Source organism: Tachypleus tridentatus, chromosome 12 (assembly GCF_004210375.1).
Source record: "Tachypleus tridentatus isolate NWPU-2018 chromosome 12, ASM421037v1, whole genome shotgun sequence".
NCBI classification, from domain to species: Eukaryota; Metazoa; Arthropoda; class Merostomata; order Xiphosura; family Limulidae; genus Tachypleus; species Tachypleus tridentatus.
Window position 1 is genome coordinate 110,603,736 of NC_134836.1, and position 23,605 is coordinate 110,627,340.

General features: G+C 33.0%; 2 protein-coding genes and 1 long non-coding RNA gene across 9 annotated transcripts in view; all 3 read left to right on the forward strand.

Moving 5' to 3' along the window:
* The first annotated feature begins 29 nt into the window (after window positions 1-29).
* Window positions 30-23,605, forward strand: part of LOC143235321 (uncharacterized) — a 53,074-nt gene continuing 29,498 nt past the window's right edge. For 2 of the 7 annotated variants that reach the window (XR_013019033.1, XR_013019029.1), the window contains exons 1-3: window positions 30-248; window positions 12,295-12,472; window positions 19,966-21,052. This is a non-coding gene — a long non-coding RNA (uncharacterized LOC143235321). Of the gene's footprint in view, window positions 249-353; window positions 558-832; window positions 989-12,294; window positions 12,473-13,395; window positions 13,798-19,965; window positions 21,053-23,605 lie in introns of those variants that run through there. The other 5 variants (XR_013019031.1, XR_013019027.1, XR_013019026.1 and 2 more) reach the window with 5 other exon arrangements.
* On the forward strand, window positions 8,188-12,288 carry LOC143235318 (zinc finger MYM-type protein 1-like). The gene has a single exon (XM_076473344.1). The coding sequence runs from the start codon at window positions 8,268-8,270 to the stop codon at window positions 8,931-8,933; it is 666 nt and encodes a 221-aa protein (XP_076329459.1). The 5' UTR covers window positions 8,188-8,267; the 3' UTR covers window positions 8,934-12,288.
* Window positions 13,792-14,691, forward strand: LOC143234890 (uncharacterized; the record flags this gene model as incomplete). The annotated part of the gene is made up of 1 exon (XM_076472582.1): window positions 13,792-14,691. A coding segment is annotated over one exon (780 nt), but the record flags the coding sequence as incomplete, so codon positions are not given.

Genomic DNA, 23,605 nt, shown 5'->3' on the forward strand with positions numbered 1-23,605 from the left:
CAAGGATACTTTTAATCAGTGATGTCGAGAAAACACACTTTAGAGAAATATATATGCAAAAACAGAAGCTGTTTTTCATATGTATAAGGATGCTTTCAGTTTGTGTATTTTTAGGCATAAATATTCAAAATGTGGTGTGATCGTTTTACCATTGCAATTTCGGCAAAAAAGCTTTTTATTTTTATTTTTCCTTATTTTCATCTTCCGAAGCTCTACTCAAATAAGTGGTTGAGTCTAACAACGCAAAGGTATATTTTTCTTCATGTATTTCTGTACTTTAATCAGTAAAATATGTATTGACAGTGTTAAAACTTGTAATGAAAAATACGAAAACATTGAATCTAAAAAATAAAGAAATGTATGTTTAAAGCAATTTGATTAATTTGAAGATCTCATTTTATTACAATTAATTGGTATTTTTCGAATATTTTTCTCAAAATATAAGAATTATATAATTTAATTTTTATAAAGTACTGGTGTTTTCGATAAGACGGCAATACGAAAACAAAGCTGTTACCAAGAGGTATAATTTTATTTAATTCCTCACTCCTGAAGACGTAACTTTTCTGTTTTCTACAGAACTCAATTTCACTAGTTATCCTCTTATATCTTATTCATAACTAATCTATGTTTTGCTTAGGGGCGTCAACCAGTCGATTTCACCTGAAGATGTTTACTCAGTAGTATGAACTAATCCATTACCGCAGTACATAGTACCAACTATAGAACCAATAGCCAGTCAACCCACCACGTCAAGATAGCAAACAGTTTCTAAATTCACAGCAGATCATACACGAACTCATGTCTTGTTTTATACGTTTTTCCATTTCAGAGCAGAAAACCAAGACAATGCCCTAAAACCTATACAGTCTTACCAACCAAACCCTCAGATCATCCAAAATAAATTAGTAAATTACCAAAAGCAACCTTGGAAATAACTACTGCCAGATTTCAAGTCACACCTGCCAAGAAGCATTCATAACAGAAGGTAAGATTCAAAGACATGTCAATGCAAACTACACAATCTGAGAAGGAACCTGAACCAATAGAGAAGCTCATTAGCAAGGACATATTGAAGAATCAATCCACACAGATTCAAGTACATGTATCACTAAATCATGCTTCAACAATAATTAACTCCTTCCAAATGTCAACCGTTAAACCAAGAATGCGTCTCCAAAAGAGACAGGAGAACCCAGACAAAAAAAAAACAGCCAGACGACAACTTTTACATATTCGTTTGCTCTTTATCCAGGCAGTCCAAATCACCTTATGAAAACATGACTGATATTAAGTTTTTCCACAGTTTTATGTTGCTGTGCTCCTATCAGTACAATGTCATAGAAAACACTGTCTCTGAATTAGACTACTATCAGATTTTCCAAGCTTTACCATCGACCTGCCACCAGATTAGCCAATTTTAAGATGTTCACTTATATTTAATGTGTACTAATTTTATGTTTTTGTTCCTTCCAGGCAATGTAGGGGAATTTGTTTTGGCTCCCCAGCCGTAATAGTGGGTTTTATTGGTGTATTTCCACAGCAGTTGAATCCTCTAATAGCAACTCTGAAAGGAACTATTTTGAGGTCTTAAATTATTTCAGGAAAAGAATCAGAATGACAAATTAGTGTCAGACTCAAAGCAAGGGCAATAAGGTGATACACTCTTATTACAAAAGCAGATTCATCACTGTGTACTTCTAAAGAAATATGAAGTTGTTTAAATACTTTTTAGCATATTGCAAAATTTTATCACTTGCATTTACAGAACACGATTAACATTGAATTTAATGCTTTTGTCACAGCCTTGGTTTGCATCAAGTTAGGTTATTTTCTGTCTACCATTAAGCATTCTTCCTCACAATGATTTCCTGTTTTCAGCTCAAGACAAATAACCTTCCTAGATTTATGAAGCATTTATTTCATTTCATTAGTTACACTTACTATAAATAATAGCCAATCTACTCATTCAATAATACTGTGTTAAACCTTCGCACCCAACCAGTGAAGTCTAATTTAACACCTCAACATATCAGCAACTAGATCAAAATTTATTATCATTCACTTAATAAACTTTAATCTACAAAAGAATCGAAGAGAAACAAAATTCTCTGACTACCACTGACTGTCTTTAAGACCTTTTAGTGGTCTGAAAGATTTAAATTAAATTCTTATCAAAAATTAGATTAGATACCCACTTGCTAAGTAAAGAACACTGAGCCTGCAACCAAGTCAAAGATCACAGCATGTACATGACACAAAAACAACATACAACCATCACCTACAATAATTATAGAAGGAATTCCTGGTACCTACAAAAAGAGAGATATCATACAAGCCATGAAGAGGCTTTCTCAAGAATTATTTTCACACATCTTGGATGACTGGCCATTGGAATAGTATGCATCAGATGTTCTAACCGGCAGGGAAATGCCACACTTTTGAACAACAAGCCGAATGATGATATCAGTAGTTCCAAGGTCACTCAGTAGATTGCTGAGGAACCATCCACCAGAAAAGCCATAGTCATCAAGGGTGTACCACTAAACACTGAAATCCACGAGGAACTTGCTCTTTCGGACATCAAAATAATCAAGATTTAATAAGTAGAGCCTATCACCAAATAACTGAGTGAACCAACGTTCAAGAACTCATCAAATGAACTAGCAGTTGAGACCCAATACCACTTTTTATTTTGGATTACCAAAATTCAAAGACGACGTTGCCAGCTACCACCAAGAAATTTCAGAAAAATGTATCTCAGAACAGCTGGTATGGGTATTAACACTTTTATTGATTAGCAGAGAACAACGTTTCACCTTCCTAGTATCGAATTGACCTAGGAAGGTCGAAACTTTGTTCTCTGCTTATCAATAAAAGTGTTAATACCCATACCAGCCGTTCTGAGATACATTTTTATTTCAAGTGGGTTTCTCGTCATCAAGAAGATTTCAGAAAACACCACCAAGCTTATACCACTCACAGCTTCCAGAACTACCAGTTCCCAATGAACCGTCAGCTTCCAACTATACTTATATCATATAACATCATTACCGCCACTAAATCAGCCAAAATTCTATGGTGAAATAGATCAAACTATACGCCTGCAGCAGACATCACAGAATACAGTGGGTACTTTTTCATGGTCAGACTTGTTGCCTTTGTCATTAGTGCTATTCATACCTGTAAAAAAACCCAAGACATCAATGATATCACGTACCTTACCACAGAATTCTGTACTGCAGCCACGAGCTACTTTGACATTAATGTGACAAGCATACTCAATATATACTCTTAAGGTTATTAAACACTGGAGGAGCACTTTATGCATCAACATGCAAGTTTTACTTTATTTTGTTGTGGTATGTCTTCCATATAAAAATATCCAAGATAGGTGGCTAACTTTAAAAAAATTCTTTTTCAACCATGAAACGAAATTAATGCTAATATTATTAACTTAAATGAAATTCTCTTGAATAATATACATACATTTCAAATACCAAAATTATAAAATAATTACTGTACCAAAAATACCACATAATAGAGTTATAGCATTACTTTATAATTAAAAAACCCACTAAGATAATCTTTCCATCAATCCTGATACGATGCAAAAATGAATCTATTTTATGTCAGATTCATCACCACGATGAATTCATTATTATATTACTACCTCTATATGTGTCACTGCATGGACATTAATTAATTACAAACAATCTATAGTGTAAAAGTATAATCATGGAAAACCTTAACTTAAAACGTGTAGATTTTAACTGTGGAATCAATAATAGTAACACAAAAATTTTACATGACTTTGTAGCTAACAGGAGTTTATTACTATAAATACAAACCAACCAACTGACACATACACAAATGGCTATCAAGTTATGTTAGACATAACAACTGTCTCAGTCTCTGTTTTCTCCCACACTTCTGTTTTCACAGTACATAAATATAATGGTGGTAATCACAACGAAATAGTTGTCTATTTATAACTCCGCAATAATCAACCACTACCAAAAACTCTGGATTGTGTAAACACTAACTTGTTGCTACTAAAGACCAACATTCATAAACTTCCTTCCCAAGGCACACAGCTCAAAATCACAACGAAATTACCAAATGTCTCTAATATTTCCATTGCTTTTTCCCAAATTGCTCATGAGACAGTTCTGAGTAAAATAGTTAATCAAAACATAAATGCTGGACAACGTCAGCTAAAACATAGCTTCATCATGCCACATGATCTCACCCTAAACCTAGTTATGAACAAAAATAATCTTATTAAAAAGCTCATTCTTTTACAAGCAAATCAGGATAAGTTTTGACAGATAAAGAGATAATTCCCTTTACAATCCAACACTTCTGGAAAATATGTAAATCAGTCACCTGCAACCAATCTGCATAAAAAGCTACACTACACGGCCAAAAGTATGTGGATACCTGACCATCAAACCCATATGTGCTTGTTGAACATATCATTCCAAAACCATGGTCATTAATATGGAGTTAGTCCTCCCATTGCTGCTATAACAGCCTTCTGAGAAGGCCTTTCACTAAATTTTGGAACACGGCTGAGGAATCGCTCCTATTGAGCCACAAGAGCATTAGTGAGGTCGGGCACTGTTGTTAAACAAGAAGACGGTGCTTTAATTCATCCCAAAGGTGTTTGATGGGGTTGAGGTCAGGAATATGTGCAGGGCAGTCAAGTTCTTCTACACCAACCTCGGCAAACCATGTGTTTATGGACCTTGCTTTGTGCATGAGGGCATTGTCATGCTGAAACAACAAGGGCCTTCCCCAAACTTCTGCCACAAAGTTGGAAACACACATTAAGATTTCCCTTCAATGTTACTAAAGAGCCTAGCCCAAACCATGGAAAACAGCCCCAGAACATTATTCCTCCTCTGCAAAACTTTACAGTTGGCACTATGCATTCAGGCAGGTAGTGTTCTTCTGCCATCCACCAAACCCAGATTTATCCGTCAGACTGCCAGACAGTGAAGCGTGATTCATCACTCCAGAAAACGTGTTTCTACTGCTCCAAAGTCCAATAGCAGTGTGCTTTACACCACTCCAGCCATCCCTTGGCATTGCGCATGGTAATCTTAGGCTGGTGTGCAGCTTCTTGGCCATGGAAACTCATTTTATGAAGTTCCCGATGAACAGTTCTTTGCTGATGTTGCTTCCAGAGGCAGTGTAGAACTCGATAGTGAATGTTGCAACTGTGGACAGATAATATTTATGAGCTACGTGCTTCAGCACTCAGAGGTACTGTTCTGCGAGCTCATGTGGCGTACTTCTTTGTGACTGAGCTGTTGTTGCTCCTAGATGTTTCCACTTCACAATAACAGCACTTACAGATGACTGGGGCAGCTCTATCAGGGCAGAAATTTGATAAACTGACTTGTCATTCCATGACAATGCCACGCTGAAAGCCACTGAGCTCTTCAGTATGACTCATTTTACTTCCAGTGTTTGCCTATGGAGATTATATGGCTGTATGCTTGACTTTATGTGCCTGTTAGTTATGGGTGTGGCTACATTGGCCATGTAGTGTAGCATACATTACAATAAAACCATAGCAGCCACCAACCAAGAAAAGCTAACCTCTATGCAGTATACTTAAAAATGCTTTTATAACCCCTACAACAGACTCCTTTGACAATAATCACTATACCAATATCAACAATCAAATAGCAACTATTGAAATATTTAAACCCTTCCTTCCTACTTCATTAGATCACCACCTTTCTCCACACTACTTGAACATGCAACCCATCATTACCACAGACATTAATCTCAGTAAAGCTAAAAACACAGACCCAGGTAAAAATAAAATCAACAATAGTTTTAAAAATATACCTGACATTACATCCGCATATCTTGCAGCCATATATAACCTTTCCCTGCAACTAGGATACTATCCATCAATCTGGAAATTGACAACAATTAAAGTCATATCCTCAAAAACATAGCAACTGCGACAACTTTAAAAGTTATCAACCATTTAGTTTCCTATATATCTCTCCTCCAATTACAATTCCCAAAACTCTGTTCTAAGCCATTATAATATAAGATATACATTCACAACATTCCATTTCCCACAACTTATTCATTATCACCTCAATATGTTGACAACATTGCCTTTGATAGCACTTTATGCAACCAGAACCATGCAGCACAAAAAGTTTAAAAATACTCAATGCAACAGAGCAATGATGTAATATGTGATACGTTATACTCAATGAGACAAAAACGTTGCATAAAATAAACAGACATATGGAAAAAACTCAGAAATCTTAACACAAACCTGTATAACACAACAATCTCCTTCTCCTGGAAACATCAAATTTTTAGGAATATCTCATAATCAAATTTACATTTGGACAAGCCATTTTAAAAACAGAATAAAATCTGTCAGTAAGAAAATAACATATCTCAGATGCATTGCTTGAATCAACAAAGGATACAGTACCCAATAAGTATTAAGAAAACACAAAAGCTACACAGACCACTTTGAATATATCTGTATCACATTTTGCACCATGCCACCTAACCTCTTTAAAGAGCTTCAATTCTTACAAAATAAAGTTGTTAAAATCACTCAGATACTTCCCAATTACACCTTTCAGGAATATTTAGATAAAATACCTCAAATTCTAATAATCAAAACCTATTTCACCAAACTTGCAAAATGTTGCTACAAAGTAGCAATCACATGCAAAAACCAAGAATTTTCCTAAACTAGTCACAACTCGTACTTCTAATCGATAATCTGGACAACCAACAGCAACCTTCTAAAAACACTTTATCTACAAATCACCTTCTATAGGACACATACCTTATTTTTATATTTGATGTCTATTACCAATAGACTGAAATATATGCATGACTAATCTCTTTCACTTCAGACTCTTTATTTGATCAGATAAATTATTTGTCAACTGACCAGCAAAAGTGGGTCTTCCTTGGTTACTTCAATTTTTCCTTACACCAAGATTCAGTCAAGTCACTGGATCCATAATTCTCCACCCTACCCCCCTTGAAAAGGATTATATGCCACTGTCTTAAGAAATACATTTGTATTCATAATATATTACATTAATAAATATAGTTCTTAAGTTATTTTTCTGAGTAAATTTTTACGTTTGAAGTTGGAGTGCTTGGTCCCATTTTTGCAACTGTATGTGAGTCACTTTACGACTCAAACACCCAAACTACAATCACTTGATAGAAACAACCTAATGGCCCAAGCTCTTTACATAGATCTTCAATATGTATCTTTTATTTCTTGAGCTAATCTCCAGCTGAAAACTATAAGGTTTCTCTTCTATGTGCATTCTTTTGGTGTAACTTTATATTACTACTTGTTCCAAATTGTTTTCCACAAACCGTACAACTATAATGTTTTTCACCAGTGTGTATTCTCTATTACCATACTGATTCTTATAAAACATTTCACACATTCTGTACAGCTATAAAGTTTCTCACCAGAATGTACTTTTTATGTCTTCATAATGTACTACTTCTTATAAATTGTTTTTAACAAATTGTAAAACTATGAGGTTTCTTCCTAGTATTTATTCTTTGATGTAATTTTAATTAACTGTTTCCTCCAAATTGCTTTTCACAAACTGTACAACTGTATGGTTTTTCTCATTGTGTGTTCTTAAACGTCCTCTTAATCCACCTTTTCTTCTAAACTGTTTTTCACTAAATGTACAACTGTAAAGTTTTTCCCTAGTGTGTGTTCTTTATCATAATTTTAAGTAACCATTGGTTCCAAATTGTTTTTCACAAGCTGTACAATTATATGGTTTCTCCCAAGTGTTCATTTTTCAGTGTAATTTTAAATTACCATTGCTTCCAAATTGTTTTTTTACAAACTGAACAACAGTAAGGTTCCTATCTAGTGTGTGTTCTCAGACAGCTTTTAATTTACCATTTGTAACAGTGTTTTCCACACGTGGTGGTTTCTCTCCAGTATGTACTTTTTCATGGCTTTTTGAGTTACCCTTTACTTGAAATTTATTTTCACAAACAATACAATTGTAAGGTTTCTCTTCAGTATGTATAGTCTGATGTAATTCTAAGTTACTTTTTGAAACAAAGTGTTTTCCACACATTGAACCAAAAAATGCCTCCTTGAGAATGCCTGGAAGTCAGGGAGTGATTATGTTTTCCCCCAGTGTGGTCCAAGAAAGCTGCATTTTCAGCATTCTTGGCTTTTACAGTGGAGATGGCTACTCTACAGCCAACATGCAATGAGTGCTTTCTGCAAGTACTGCTGTCTTTTTGTTCCTGATGGTGCTGGTGTTGGAAGCCAGAAATTGGGACAACTAGTGAAATTTTCATACACAAACTTGAAGAAGGCTGTTGAAGACTTCAAGGCACATGAATTGAAACAGTACCACCAAGACAGCAAAGAAAAAGCTAACAATTTTCTACAAGTTGTAAACACAAGTTCATCTGTGCACTTGCAGCTTGATGCAACTTACAAGCAAGAAATTGAAAAGAACCAGCAATATTTAATACCTATCATTGATACTGTATTGCTGTGTGGGAGACAGGGTTTAGCTTTGAGGGGAAAATATGATTTTGGTCCAGTGTTTGTTGGTGAAACTGATGAGGAGCAAATCAATAATGATGGGAGTTTTTGGGCAATTTTGCACTACAGGGCAAAGGGTGATGTCAAGCTTTCAGCAAGCCTTAAGAGTACAAAGAGGAATGCTACGTATCTGAGTCTTCAAATTCAAAATGAAATCATCAATGCCTGTAATACTCATGTTCTTGATGCTTTGGTCAACAGGGTTAATGCTGCAAAGTGTTTCTCAATATTAGCTGATGAAACAACAGATATTTCAGGCATTGAACAGTTTTCGCTGTGTGTTAGATATTTGCATGCCAATGACAACTCTGTTGCAATTTGAGAAGATTTTTTGCAATTTATACCTGTTTATGATGTGACAGGCAGAAACTTGGCTGATGTTATCATAACCAATCTGACAAAATATGGTCTTGACATGGCTTATCTTCGAAGACAAGGGTATGATGGTGCTGCCTCTATGAGTGTTGGAAATTCAATGGTGTTCAGAGACACAAAACTGTTAAATTCCCACTTGCACCCTATGTGCACTGCAGTGCCCATTCCTAAACTTGGCAACTTCTGGTGTTTCTAAAGAAGTTCCTGTGCAAAATTCCATGGGAGTAATTTCTAGCATCGAAAACTTTCTCAATACACCCAAATGAAAGTACGTTTTGGTTCTTTTGGTGGAGAATAAAGCACCTGAATCCAAAAAAAAGTTTGAAAGGTCTCTGCCCCACCCTGTGGGTTGAGAGGCATGTCTCAGTCATTATCTTTCTAGAATTAATTCATGCAGTTGCAGATGCCCTTGAGACCATATCAGGTTGGCAAGACAGAGATTCTGCCACACAAGCCAATCAATTGTTGTGTTCTATAACACAACCAGAATTCATCATCACTCTACTTACCATTGCTAAATTGTTTTCCTTTAGTTTACCTCTGTTCAACTTACTGCAGCAACAGAATATTGATTTAGGTGCTGTGATGTACCTAAATAGTGGAAGATTTAATCCATTCACTCAGAAATAATACTGTGAATGAATTTAACAACATTTTATGTGAGGCTCAAACTCTGTGTGGTGAGCTTAAAATTGACATCATAATGCCAAGGCAGGCTAAAAGATAAATGTAATGTGCTAACCCACAAACCACTAGCCCTGAGAAGTACTTTCGTATTGTTGTATTTGTACCATTTGTTGATGAATTTCCTTTACAAATATGTGACCGTCTGTCCAGTCACAAAACTCTCCTTACAAACTTCATGTGTCTACTACCATCAGGATCTACCACAGAATGGTCAGAACCTACAGCACAACAATGTGACCAAATTAAAGAGTTGGTCAATGTATACAAGGCTGACATTGACAGCACTTCACTAGCTGCAGTAGGTGAACTTAGGGTTTGGTACAAATCACTTGCAAACAACAGACCAAAAAATGTCATAGATGCATACGCAATGTGCAATGCAGAAGTGTTCCCAGTCATTTCCAGAGTGTTGAAAGTATTTTCCACGCTGCCTGTGTCAACGAGCTTAGTGGAGCATTCGTTTTCAACTCTCAGATGACTCAAAATGTATCTGAGAAATACCATCACTTCACACTAGGAAAAGTAAATAAACAAACTAAACATCTTCAAAAACAAATCTATAGTAAATATACTTCATAACAAATCTAATTTTTTATGCACAAAACACAATCTTTACTGAAAGTTTACAGTATGCAAACTTCAGTGTATTATACCAACCTGTCATGAAATGGTTAATTCCTTTTTTCATCATTAATGAATTGAAATACTTTTAATTATTTGAATTACATGTGACTATACCATACAAGGAAACTTTGTATTTACTAGTGCTGAATTATTTAGCTGATTACTAATGAGCAGTGATTACTTTGATTAATGTTTCATAAACTAATCCATTAATTGAGATTACAATTTGTTTGTGTAAATAATCAACTAACTGAATTTAGACTATCCAGTTATTTACCATTTTAAAATTATTTCAACTATCTAAGTAATCAAAGTCTCACCTTTGTGCTTGCTTGTTTTAAACATAAATCTATGTAGTTGTGATAGTTGCATGTTCTCTTCTAAAATCATTTGCATGCATTTTGGCAACAGCAACGATTGTGCCCTTTTACTGTGTTCTGTCTGAAAAATGCCATTTTTCCTGTGATGGATTAGACAAAGTTCCTAGACTTTAATTTAACCATAATCTAATGCTCATTTCACATATTCAGCTCATTACACCACATCTCATTACCATTCCTACTTGCGACCTCTTCTTAAGCCATTTGAAAAAGTCAGGTATGGTCTTATCTCTTCTGAATACATTTTAAACTGTTCTTCTGTTTCTATTTTTATGAATGGTTTGAAACCATATGGTCCTATGAGCTCTGCCTTAGTTTGCTGAAGTGAGCAATCATATAATCCCCTTCACAGATTTTGTTATATACAATTTGCCTTGCTGTGAATTATTTTAAGGCAAAACAGTACATGAACTATATAAGCTATATTGTGTTACATCACTCTTTGAAGGCTCTGGAATCACTTAATGTGAGTTCTCATCCAGTTTCTTGGATATTTGGAAAACACTGACCTTTTTGTCATTATTTATCATCATTATTTAATTTTTCATACTTCTTGGCCATGTTAGTAATTGTGTGAATGAACTTGTTGACATTGCAACAAAATCACCTGCTCTTGCCTGTCTTGTTATCTTGACATGAGGCATGTCATTGGTGCAAGATTTTCCACCAGGTAGTAGTTAATTTGGAGTGAGAAATACAACAACAAGCTTTTCCATGTTGTTCCTACTGTTGTATAGCCATTTAGTTTCCATAGAATTCATAGAGAGGAAGTTATCTTGATAAGGCTTTAAGTTAGCTAGTTTCTTTGCTTGTCATTGTTTTTTGTATGAGAACTTGGTGTACCATTAAGTGACCTTCACGATACTCAGATCACAGCACTATTATAGAGACATTTTATCTCCTAATTTACCATTGATATAGGTCAGAGTTATTGCAGATGGTGAAGCTGTTCAGATTTGGGGATTTTTATAGATTATAGTATTTTTAGTTTATTTTGTAGCTTGATTTGATGAAAAGAAAATGAAAATCTTTTCATTGGGTATTTTATTTTCAATTTTCTATGTATTTTGTTTTTTCTCACTCTTTAGTACCCACCATTTCATGTAGATACCATAATGCTTTGCTACATAAAACTCTAAATGATCAAAAAAAAATTTCAATTATGCATGATGACGAGAAAGCCCACTTTTAGTGAACCTGACAATGACTGAAGAAGGTCAAAACATTGTTCACTCCTCTACTAGTGCTTTCTCTACCCATACCAGCCGTTTTTAAATATATACAACTTCAGTTATATCCGTATAAGGCTTTTTACAAGTTTCTTAAACAGGAAAATGGTTATTAAGTGTTTCCATTTAAATAAATTTTTGTTGTATATTAATTCAAAATATTGAACTTCATGTAACAGAAATGAAACTGCTTTTCTTCAAAGTTTTCCTCTTTCTTTTGCTTAGTTATAGATAAGGCAAAAAGATGTGTAAGCATTTAAATAGTTTTGCTACTGTTTACAAATATGTATAAGTTTGAAGTATTAAGTTGATTAATTATACCATCATGTTTTAAACCAGTAAACTGTGAAGACTGTGTGTAATAATAACACTAACTGTTTAATATTAGGCTGTATTTGGCCAAAAGAAAACAGAGCAGCCTGGTGATCTGTTAGAAGATGATATTATTTCAAAGTTCAGTGACAGTAATGATGATGATCTGGATAATTCAAACTATCATGATGTGAATGTGAAAATGAAAACTGAATTTCAAGAAGAAAATGAGTCTGTGTTAGGAAATACAGCTGGTAAGTACAAAGACCTAAAACTGTTAAGTGCATTGACACTGGCTTGAAAATATTGGTTAAATTCTTGGTATATTTTATAGATTGCTGAACCATATGAGACTGATTTAATTTGAAGTATACACATCTGTTTTGTATGGCTTTTTTTTTTTACTTGTAGTGAAAAATCTTGTGTGAAAGGTTTTGAAGTGATAAAATGACAACAAAAGATGTAAAACAATTATAAGATTAAATTTGTCTGAAAGTCAACAGGGATAACATCAATCATTTCTATAAAATAAACAAAAAATTTTCTTACTGACCAGTGTTTATCATCCTGGTTCTTCTATAAATTTTCTGATTAGTGGTTGAAACCTGTTTCAGTAGATTAATGTTACAAACTGTACAGAGAATGTATTCTTGTCACTTATTTTTGTTTATGTGATTAGCTGAACCTTCCTAGCTGTATAGAATCTGGAGTGGTCGAGACTGTAATCAAATAGCTTTTAATCACAGGGATGATACCTTAATAAAAACCAGATATAGTGATAAACCTTTAGTATTTTCTAACATTTATAAATGTTTATTTATGATTTGCACATAGAATTTTGAATTATTCATTTTAATTAATGTTAAAATGTACAAATTAGATTCATTGATAATTTACCACTTCCAATTAGAAAATACATGCATTTCTACAGGTGACTTTATTTCATCTACTAAAAATCTTTTAAAAGTGGAATGTCACTCATAGTTTGTTTTCATTGTTATTATGATTCAGATACATATGTTTTCAAATTACACTATGAAAATTACATTATAATTAGCTTTTAGCTTTACAGTTTTCATAATGGTATTTGTATTTCTCACAATAGGACATTAAATATATTTAGAGGTCCACCAAGTGTATTATTAACTGTAATTTGGTTAATTTATATCTGTTTTAGATACAAAGACCAGTGCAAATATCTATTGTGTGGGTGAGTGTTCTTGTTATCATAGTATAAAACAAGAAGAATACCATACAGAAGATATAAAATCCTCCAAACCAAACAATGAAATTTGTGGAGAAACAACTTTAAATAGAAATAGCATAAAAGAATTTAATATACCTCAGTGTAATGGTAAAACATACACTTGTATAGTCAGTGGAAACAATGAATAACCTAACACAACCAAAAAGGATACAATTTGGAGTGAAATCAAATCATTGTGATGATTATAGAAAACATTTTGAGAGAAATAGTTATTTTAATCAAGACAAAAGAAGTCATACTGGGATGAAATCTTACAGTTATGGAGTTTGTAAAAAACAGTTTGGATCAAGCAGTGACTAAAAAATACATCAAAGAATACATACTAGGGGGAATCCATACAGTTGTATAGTGTGTGAAAACCAATTCAGAACAAATGATGAATTAAAAGAACATACAGAAATACAAAATGGAGAGAAACCATACAGTTGTACAGTTTGTGGGAAACAATATGGTGCAAAAAGTATCTTAAAAATACATCAACGAATACATACTGAGGAGAAACCATACAGATGTAGAGTTTGTGAAAAACAGTTTAGAACAAATGGTCAATTAAAAATACATCAAAAAATACACACAGGGGAGAAACCTTACAGTTGCATAGTTTGTAGAAAACAATTTCTCTCAAGATATAACTTAAAAATACATCAAAGAATACACACAGGGGAGAAACCACACAGTTGTAAAGTTTGTGAAAAACAGTTTAGAAGAAACAGTGATTTAAAAGTACATCAAAAAATACACACTGGGGAAAAACCATACAGTTGTACAGTTTATCGAAAACAATTTAGAACAAACAGTGAATTAAAAGGACATCAAAAAATACATACTGGGGAAAAACCATATGGTTGTCCAGTTTGTGAAAAACAATTAGTAACAATAGGTAACTTAAAAATACATCAAAGAATACACACTGGGGAGAAACCATACAGTTGTCCAGTGTGTGGAAGACACTTTGGTACAAAGAGTACCTTAAAATCACATCAAGGAATACATACTGGTGAAAAACCTTACAGGTGTACAGTTTGTGAAAAAGAATTCAGAATAAAGAGTGAATTAAAAAGACATAAAAAAAACACACACTGGTGAGAAACCTTACAATTGTGTAGTGTGTGGTAAAAAATTTGTAGGAAGTAGTATCTTAAAAAATCATCAAAGAATACACACGGGGGAGAAACCTTATAGTTGTGAAGTTTGTGGAAAACAGTTTATATCAAAAGGTGTGTTAAGAAATCATCTAAGAATGCACACTGGGGAGAAACCATACAATTGTATAGTTTGTGAAAAACAGTATGGATCAAACTCTGAATTAAAAAAACATCAAAGAATACACACTGGGGAGAAACCTTACCATTGCTCAATGTGTGAAAAACAATTTGGAAAGAATTCATAATTAAAAAGACATCAAAGAACACACACTGGGGAGAAACCATACAGTCGTGAAGTTTGTGAAAATCAATTTATATCAATGGGTGATTTAAAATGTCATTAAAGAACACACACTGGAGAGAAAGATTAAATTTGGACAACTGGTTGTCCAGTGTGTGAAAAATACTTTGAGACAAAGAGTATCTTGAAAAATCATCAAAGAATACATACTGGGAAGAAACCATACTGTTGTGAAGTTTGTTGTAAACGGTTTATATCAAAGGGTGATTTAAAAAGTCATCTAAGAATACACAATGGAGAGAAACCTTACAGTTGTGCAATTTGTGAAAAACAGTTTGGAAGAAACTCAGAATTAAAACGACATCAAAAAACACACTGGGTTAGAAAATTATGTTAGAAAGAATCACTTAATATGACATCAAAGAACACATGTGGAATACATTTTGTTGAAGTAATAACTTCATACAACACAAAACAATACTTACCATATAACATAAAATTAAAGTACAGTAAGGGACACTTTCCTCCATCTTGTATGTCCTCTTCAGGGAAATGAATCCTGCAGTCAAGCATTGTTGTTTTGTGAAATTATCTATGTCGCACCAGGGGACTCTGCTTCAAGTACTTCCTTATCAGGATTTAAAACCAAGGCACTAGTATTGTGGATAAAACCCTCAATAAAGTGTTACTTACTAATAAATTCACCTTTCATTATCTTCTTGAAGTACATCTTATTATGAATTAAAGTCAAAGTTCTGAATATGGTAGATATAACCACACAAAAGGTGTTACTTGTTAATAAATTCTGCTTTCTTCATCTGTTTCATATGCTAGTCTTCAGAATCTTTAAGTAACAATTGGAGATATCAGAATCACAAGAAAAACGTCAGTCTTGATCTCTCAGTGACACAGTGGAGAGACAAAAGAAGTGATTTTATAGGGTTCCTAGCACTTAATTTAAGACCATGAATAAAACAACTTTAAAGCCTGTAAACATGTTTTTGAATGCTGTTTATTTAAAAACATAATGCTGCAAAAGGAATATTAATTCATTCATTCTGCTAAATTTTGCTTAAACTTGTAAATAGGCAGTGAAATTTTCAAACTCAAAAATATTATCAAGCAGGAAATGTGTTAAGTACAAACGTTTGCACTGAACTTGTGTACCCAAATTTTTCACAACTTTTGTATCTCCTGAGCTTTGTTGTGAATTATTTTATTTCAGCAAGTTTTTTTTTCCTTTGTCTCCTGTTTACTTTAGATTTAGCGGTGAAGTGAATGTTTTTGCTTTAACAGCTTGCTTAATAAATTTATTTGTTTGCAGTTGAAGAGATTCTTTACTCCGAAAATAGTTTTTCTCTTCTTCTGAACTGTACATGAATGCCTGTTCCAACTGTTTTCCAGTAATGAACTTGAAAGTCAAGTTGTTTGTATCTTGTAATTTTGATTAGACTCTCATCCAGCACTAACACAGAATCACCAGCTTGTTCCTGTAAAATCTACTGATATTTTATGTATGGTGCCAATGAAAATTTTATCAAATAGGCTGTTCTGTCTTACCCACATTTAAATGCTTTACAAATATCACTATAAAAGAACATGGACAGATAAAGTGATCCAGTATTTTTATTGCACTTGTATGACTTATGCTAACAGTTTTCAGAGTCAAAAGAATTTCTGTTTTGAATGTTTCCATGTATCTGAATGTCTGGTATAGGTTCTATAGGCCTAGATATGATCTACATCTTATCTCTAAGCACATATGCTCATCAAAGATCTAATAGTCTTGTATAGATTGGCAGCCTTTGGACACATAGGCCTAGATGTAGTCTACAGATCTCCAGGCACATAAGTTCCTGTGATGGTCCCAATAGGTGTTTCTGTAGACCTAGATCTCACTGTGTCGTTTTGCATGTAATTTGCAATTACATTTATATTTCTGCACACACTAGTAAGTACATAAATTAGAATTATGTTTCAACTTTCACTGTGTGATTGAACAATCTTAATGTTTGCTGTTCTAAGTTGAAATATCTTTGTGTACATCTTGCAATAGGTATCAAGCATGCATGCTGTTGGACTTACCAATGAATGGACTGAATGTCCTCCAGCCACTTGTCATTGAACATGCACTTTCCCATTATTACATTAACATTCTAATATGAAGAGCAATTCACACACTATGGTTAAGTCCCAAGCTTAATGTTAACAGACTGTAATCAAGGTAGGTCTATTTTTGTCACATACATTACCACCACTGAACACACCTATCAAAACAAGTCAAACTTGATTTTGTACTCCTGGTACAGGTAGTAAGCCTACAAGGAATGATTGCACAGTATAATGACTTAGTACTCCCAATTTTGAGTATGGCCTAGATCAAATGTGCACAAAGTACTCTAATGTTTTTTGAGCATAGGTACAGCATGAAACAAACTAAAGTTACAAAAGTGATACAGCATCAGTGCTGACAGAAATCAAACATAAAACTTCAAAAGCCAAAACCTGTGATTAATGTAAAATACTTTTTAAGAACTGTAATGAACCTTGTTTTAATTCCAAGCAAAGTTCTTTTGAGCTTTGGTTTTAATAGATCTCCAACTTTCAAAATACACTGTCCAAAAAAATTAAGGAAGCCAAAAAGAAGAATGGGGCTGTACACTTCTGTAAGTAATGAAGGTAACAGAAATGTTAATTTCAATGAAGATGCCTTTATTATAAACTTTTTTTATCCAAATCTTTGAGTTTTCATTTTCCCAATAACATGTGACTTTATTGAACAACACCTTCAAAAATGAACTTGTAATCCATTTATGTGTACAACATGAAACTTGAGGAACACAAAACTAAAGTTCATAATTAACTTCTAGTAAGAGGTATGACGACCTTGATCTTGTAAACATTCTTGACAATGTCTTTGGATACTTCTAATATTGAGTCTGATGTAAACGTGAGGCATGGCATTCCATTTCTGTGTCAAAGCTTGTCATAAATCCACAACATTGGCAGGGAAATTTGCATGACATGTTGGTTTGAGGGTATGTAAGTATGGTGATCTTGCTGGTTACTCCACCACCTCCATCCTTGTCTGTTTTAAGTAATCCTTGAATAACTTGGTGGTATGGGGTCTGGAACCATTGTGAAATTTTCTTTGATGCCACCTACAAAAATCTTAAAATGGGATGTAGGATGTTATCTGGATTTTGTCATGCAGTTAAGGAACTTCCATCAATAAAACTTGTATCAGCATAAATTTTCAAGAAAATCTCCACCCAAACAATAACAGAACATCCACCATAATGATCAAACTCCATGGTATTGGAAGCCTTATAACATTCACCCTGGCACTACCATCTTTGTACAAATTTGTCACAACTAAAAACATCAACTTTCATCTGTAATGAGTAAAGATTTCCAATAATGAAATAGCCAATTCTGGTGTAAATGAACAAGATTTAATATGGCAGCACAGTGCTGTTTAGTTAAAACTGGGTTAAAAATGGGTATTCTGGATTTTAATTCACATTTGTGAAATTTGTTTCAAACAGTTTAGTCAGATACATGGGTATATTTTACACAGTGATAGTTAATTTGCAGGCCTGTAGCAGTATTTTGACAGTTCTGTAGTGCTACGTTTGCTAACCAACAGCCATGTTTTTCGCTTGTGCTGCATGTATGGCCCTGGTATATAATTAAGTGCAATTTAAGTGTAATCAAATTGTCCACCAAGTTCTACCAGAGGTATGAAGGAAGCCTACATTTACAAATCTTATGAAGGTAATGCATGAACAACTCACCATTGAAAAATGAACAATGTTCACCATCACATACCATTTGTATTTATATCAGAATTCCACAGATAAGAAAAAACAGTTACATAATTACTGACTTATTGATAATTATGTCAAACCAAAGTTTCCTCAGCTAATTGTTATATAGATATTATTTGTATATATATATATATATATATATCATATAATGAGACATAAACTGTTTTCTAGAATAGTGCGAATTGAAATTCCAAACTAAAAATCATAACCTTACAGAGTTGTCTTGAATTATGAAATTTGAGAGTCAAGCATCATGAAAACAACTGAATATTTCATATCATTAAGTTAATTTTAAAACTTCTAGGAATTTTACTTGTATTAAAGTTGTTTTTCTATTTATAAAAACTTTTTTCCAGGAAATAAATATTTCATAATTAAAATTCTTAACAGTTTCCTTTGAGGTGCTTAAAATACATTAATAATACTAAAGTAATTTGTGATGAAAATAATTTTTAGTGTTGAAGTTAAGGTTAATAGTAAGTTAATTACATCTAGGTGAAAATCACTGTGAAGTCGGATGAAGATTTATTTTTGAACTTTAACAGTCAATTTTAATTTATAGTGTGTCACCTCAAAATTAGTGATGGATAATGCAGATAATTCTGATTTAAATTTTAATAAATGCAACATATATAAATCATGTTTGATTCATAAAGTCAAATAATAATTGGTTGTTAGTCTAATTGTATGACGTTGCTAATATTAAAGAATGTAACTTAATTGAATAATAGCTTTTGATTTGGAAGTTTTTATTTACCTTATGGAATTGATGATTTTTAACTGGATGACCTGCTTCAATTTAGAATTAGTTCTTCCACTACCAGTGCATTAAAATATGACCTAGATTTCTAATTCATAAAACAGGTACAAAGTACAAAGTTTAACTTGAATGGAACTGTTTTGTCAACACACACTATTATATTTCTGACAAAAGAATCTGGTTAATACAGTGTATTTAGCTGCTGATTGCCTGTTTTTGTTGTTGTTGTTATTACTTAGAACATGGAATGTTTAATTCTGGTAATAAAACCATTTATCAAAATGACAAATCTATACACATTTTACTATAAAGAACGTGGTGAAACTATGAGAACGTTATATGTCATATCAACACCATGGTAATCAAATTGATCAGGTAAACAAAATGGTGTAGTTGTTATTAATGCACACAACACGAAATACACAATTCCATTTATATAAGAGAAAATCTTGTTCAGGTTTGTTCCGTCAAATAAAAATTAATACCTTTCATGGTTTTTTACAGTTCTTAGTCCAATGTTAGGAGAAGAAAAAAAGATATCACAAAACTACAAGTAAAGTTTCAAAGATGATAAGTGATTGTGGATAAATTATATTTCATATTATAATTATGAAAAAAAAAGCAAAGTGTATTCATGATTTTGGTGACAATGAGTAAAGAATGTGTTATAAAATTGTTTTAAATTTGCGATAACCAAGTGGAAGAATAACCATTTTGAAAATACGAAAATAGCCTTTCTCATTTGTTTTATTGACATATGGTATAACGTGATTATCTGTAGAAAAGTGTTTATTATTTATCATATCTAATGTTTCATTTTATAGATAAACCTATTACATAAATGAGACAGTTACATCATTATTTCTTTTTCATATATTATTTGTATGATGTATATTTTGCATTTTTTGTTGTTTTATGTATGTGAAACAATTATTAATATCTCCAATTTATTCTGTACAGGGTGGCCCATAAATACCTTCACATCCAGATATCTTATGTATCCAGCGTATCTGTTTGCTGTCCCTCATTCTCACTGCATAGTATTATGCAATGCTATATTCTGTGAGACATTTTTCTCAATATAGCAGGGGTTATTGTTCCAAATGCCGTGATAACAGCTGCCTTCAACTCATCATTAGTATTATAACGTTGTTTATAATAACATATGGATGGGTAGGGACTTTCGGGCCACCATGTAGTTTTGTTTTTATATTTAATATCTTCTTCACCACACATTTCGATCTAATCACCCTAAAAAGGTCTTTTATTTAGATCTCTAAAGTTTCATGTTTAGATATATGATTTAATATACAGGGTGCCCCGTAAGTCCCTACCCATCCATATGTTATTGTGTTATATTCAATTATGGATGTATTATAAATTTGTTTCTTTTTTTTTAGAGAAATGTGGCCAATGTAAGCCCATTTACACTTGAAGAGCATATTGTGACAAGTATTGTGCAGTGAGAATGAGGGACAGCACACAGATACACTGGATACATAAAATATATGGATGGGTAGGGACTTAAGGGCCACACTGTATACAACTGTTCTGCTGATGTTTAGTTTTAAAGGATTTTATACCACTCCAGGTAAATTGTTATGTTTAACCATTACTATTATATAAATTAAAACTACCATTGTTACCTTTCTGTAAATAGTTTCACAAATATTTGTGCATACAATGAAATATCTTGACTAAAACTAATAACATGTACGTGTTCTTTCCACATATATCTGAGGGTCAGTAACATTGAACATAAACAACAGAAGGATAATCACGTTATCTACAAATGGTGAGGACACTTAACCTCATTAGATATTTTTGTGATTCATAACAGTTAATGTTAGGTCGACCTTTTAATAAGAGGAGGGATTAATAAAATTAAAATCTTGATTATATTGCAGAAAAAAAAAATTGAAAAGACATCTACAAACACAGTATAAGTTACGTTCTCATTATTAAACACTCATTGAAAAAGAAAAATTCACATACATATATTTACATTTAGCATTGAACCTAACTGTTTTAATACAAAATGTCCAAACTATACACAATCAAATTATTGTAATGTCATATACATCGATTTTTGATATAAATTCTGTGAACTGATTATACACGTTTCTAGCAACTGTGTTTAAACAACTTTTATTATGGAGTTTCTCATTTAAACTTTTGTTTCATCATAGCCCAATATATTTAAGTGGATATCAATAACATACGTTAAATCATAGCTAGGTGGTTAAGGAATTCGACTCGTAATTCGAGGATCGTGGGTTCAAATCCCAGTTGCACCAAATATGCTTCCTCTATCAGCCATGGGGGTGTTATAATGTGACAGTCGATCCCACTATTATTTGGTTAAAGAGTAGCCCAAGAGTTGGCAGTGGGTGGTGACGACTAGCTGACTTCCCTCTAGTCTTACACTGCTAAATTAGGGACAGCTAGCGCAGATAGCTCTTGTGTAGCTTTGCACGAAATTCAATCAAACATCAATTTTAATTCTGAATCTATGTTAAACATTTCCTTTCAAGATTAAGAAATATACAGAAGTGTCTATTGAATCTATACATAACCAATTTTAAAACTGAAAATTATGTGATGCACGTTTTGAGCAAAATTGTAGTAATTCTTATACATTATAATAGCTTCTCTCTGAAAAGAAAAATAGACTACTGTTATAGAAACATTGAGTAATAAAATAATTGTGAATGAAATGTTTTACTACAATAACTGTGTTGTTTTAAGATTATTCTGGTTATGTTATCCTCATTCTGGTCATTGTTCATACAATTGAAAACAGTGATGAAGTTTTTATACATTTTAACTTCTGAGAACTTTTGTATTAATGTAACTCTGTTACTGAATAATAAAATTTTTACAATTATAAAATATGAGTAAATGTTTCGTGTGAATAATAATTTATTGTCTTGTGGCCAATCTCAGTCAAACGAAAAGACCTTAAAAGTGATGTGGAGTTTACTTTTTTGACATTACATGATAATCAATAATTTGATAATTTCAAGATTTAATGAACATATTTATGTTAATAGCTGATTTTTATCTTCTAAAACTGAGCTGTTTGTTGTTAAGAGAGATTTGTGATAATGTTGTACTACTTGTCTGGATGAAATTTGTTTGAACGAGTTTGGGAAAATTCTTGCAACTTATTTTCACCATGATTATTTGATCTATACAAAGGAAGGATATACTTGATTAATTTTGTACAACCCAGTCATTAATATACCTAATGGTTGAACATGGGACTCCATGGATTATAATCTGTTCTTGCATAAAACATAAACAGAAAATGCTCCCCCACTGGGGCCCCCTGCTAGTACAGCGGTATGTCTCCGGATTTACAACGTTAAAATCAGGGGTTCGATTACCCTCGGTGGGCTCAGGAGATAGCCCATGTGGCTTTGCTATAAGAAAACACAAACACTTCCTCACTGGGATAGCAATAAGTGTACAAATTTACAACTTTGGGTTCTTTTCCTCTCAGCAGATGCAGAAGATAGCCACATATGGCTTTCTATAAGAAAAATACACAAAAATTCTCAGCAGTTAGGAACATGGATGTAATTTAAAAATGATGGTCAAATTCCACTATTTGGTCTAACAACAGTTTGTGGTGGGAGTTAATGACCAGCTGCCTTCCCATTTGTCTGGTACCTCACAATTTAGAACGGCTAATGCAGACAACCAGGGTTTAGCTTTCTGCAAAGTCCAACAAACAAATGTACCAAAAGATAACCAGTTTATAATTGGTTGGTAGTCAAATTGTATGAATATGTTAACTACTAGTGGAAAATTTAACATATATAAATCAATAAAAGCTGATTATCAGCAACAATTTTTTTTTTGCCATCTACATTGCTTATTTGTAACTGGGTGTCCCATTTCATACAAGCATTTATTAAGTAGAAATTAGATTTTCACATGCAGTGTTACATTGATATGATTTTGTAAAATAATATGAAGTTTTTAACTCAGATAAAGCTCTTTTGTCTGCACAGCAGATCGTAACTTCTTCGACTCAACAAAGTTTAGTTCTCACAACAATCACCTATAAGTTAATAAATAAACTTAGTATTTTCAATGTTATGTATTTTTAGTCTAAGTCTAATAGAGGTGCAATCTA

Excerpts from the sequence above, each read along its gene's own strand:
- LOC143235318 (XM_076473344.1), top strand. The coding sequence starts at position 8,268 with ATGAGTGCTTTCTGCAAGTACTGCTGTCTTTTTGTTCCTGATGGTGCT.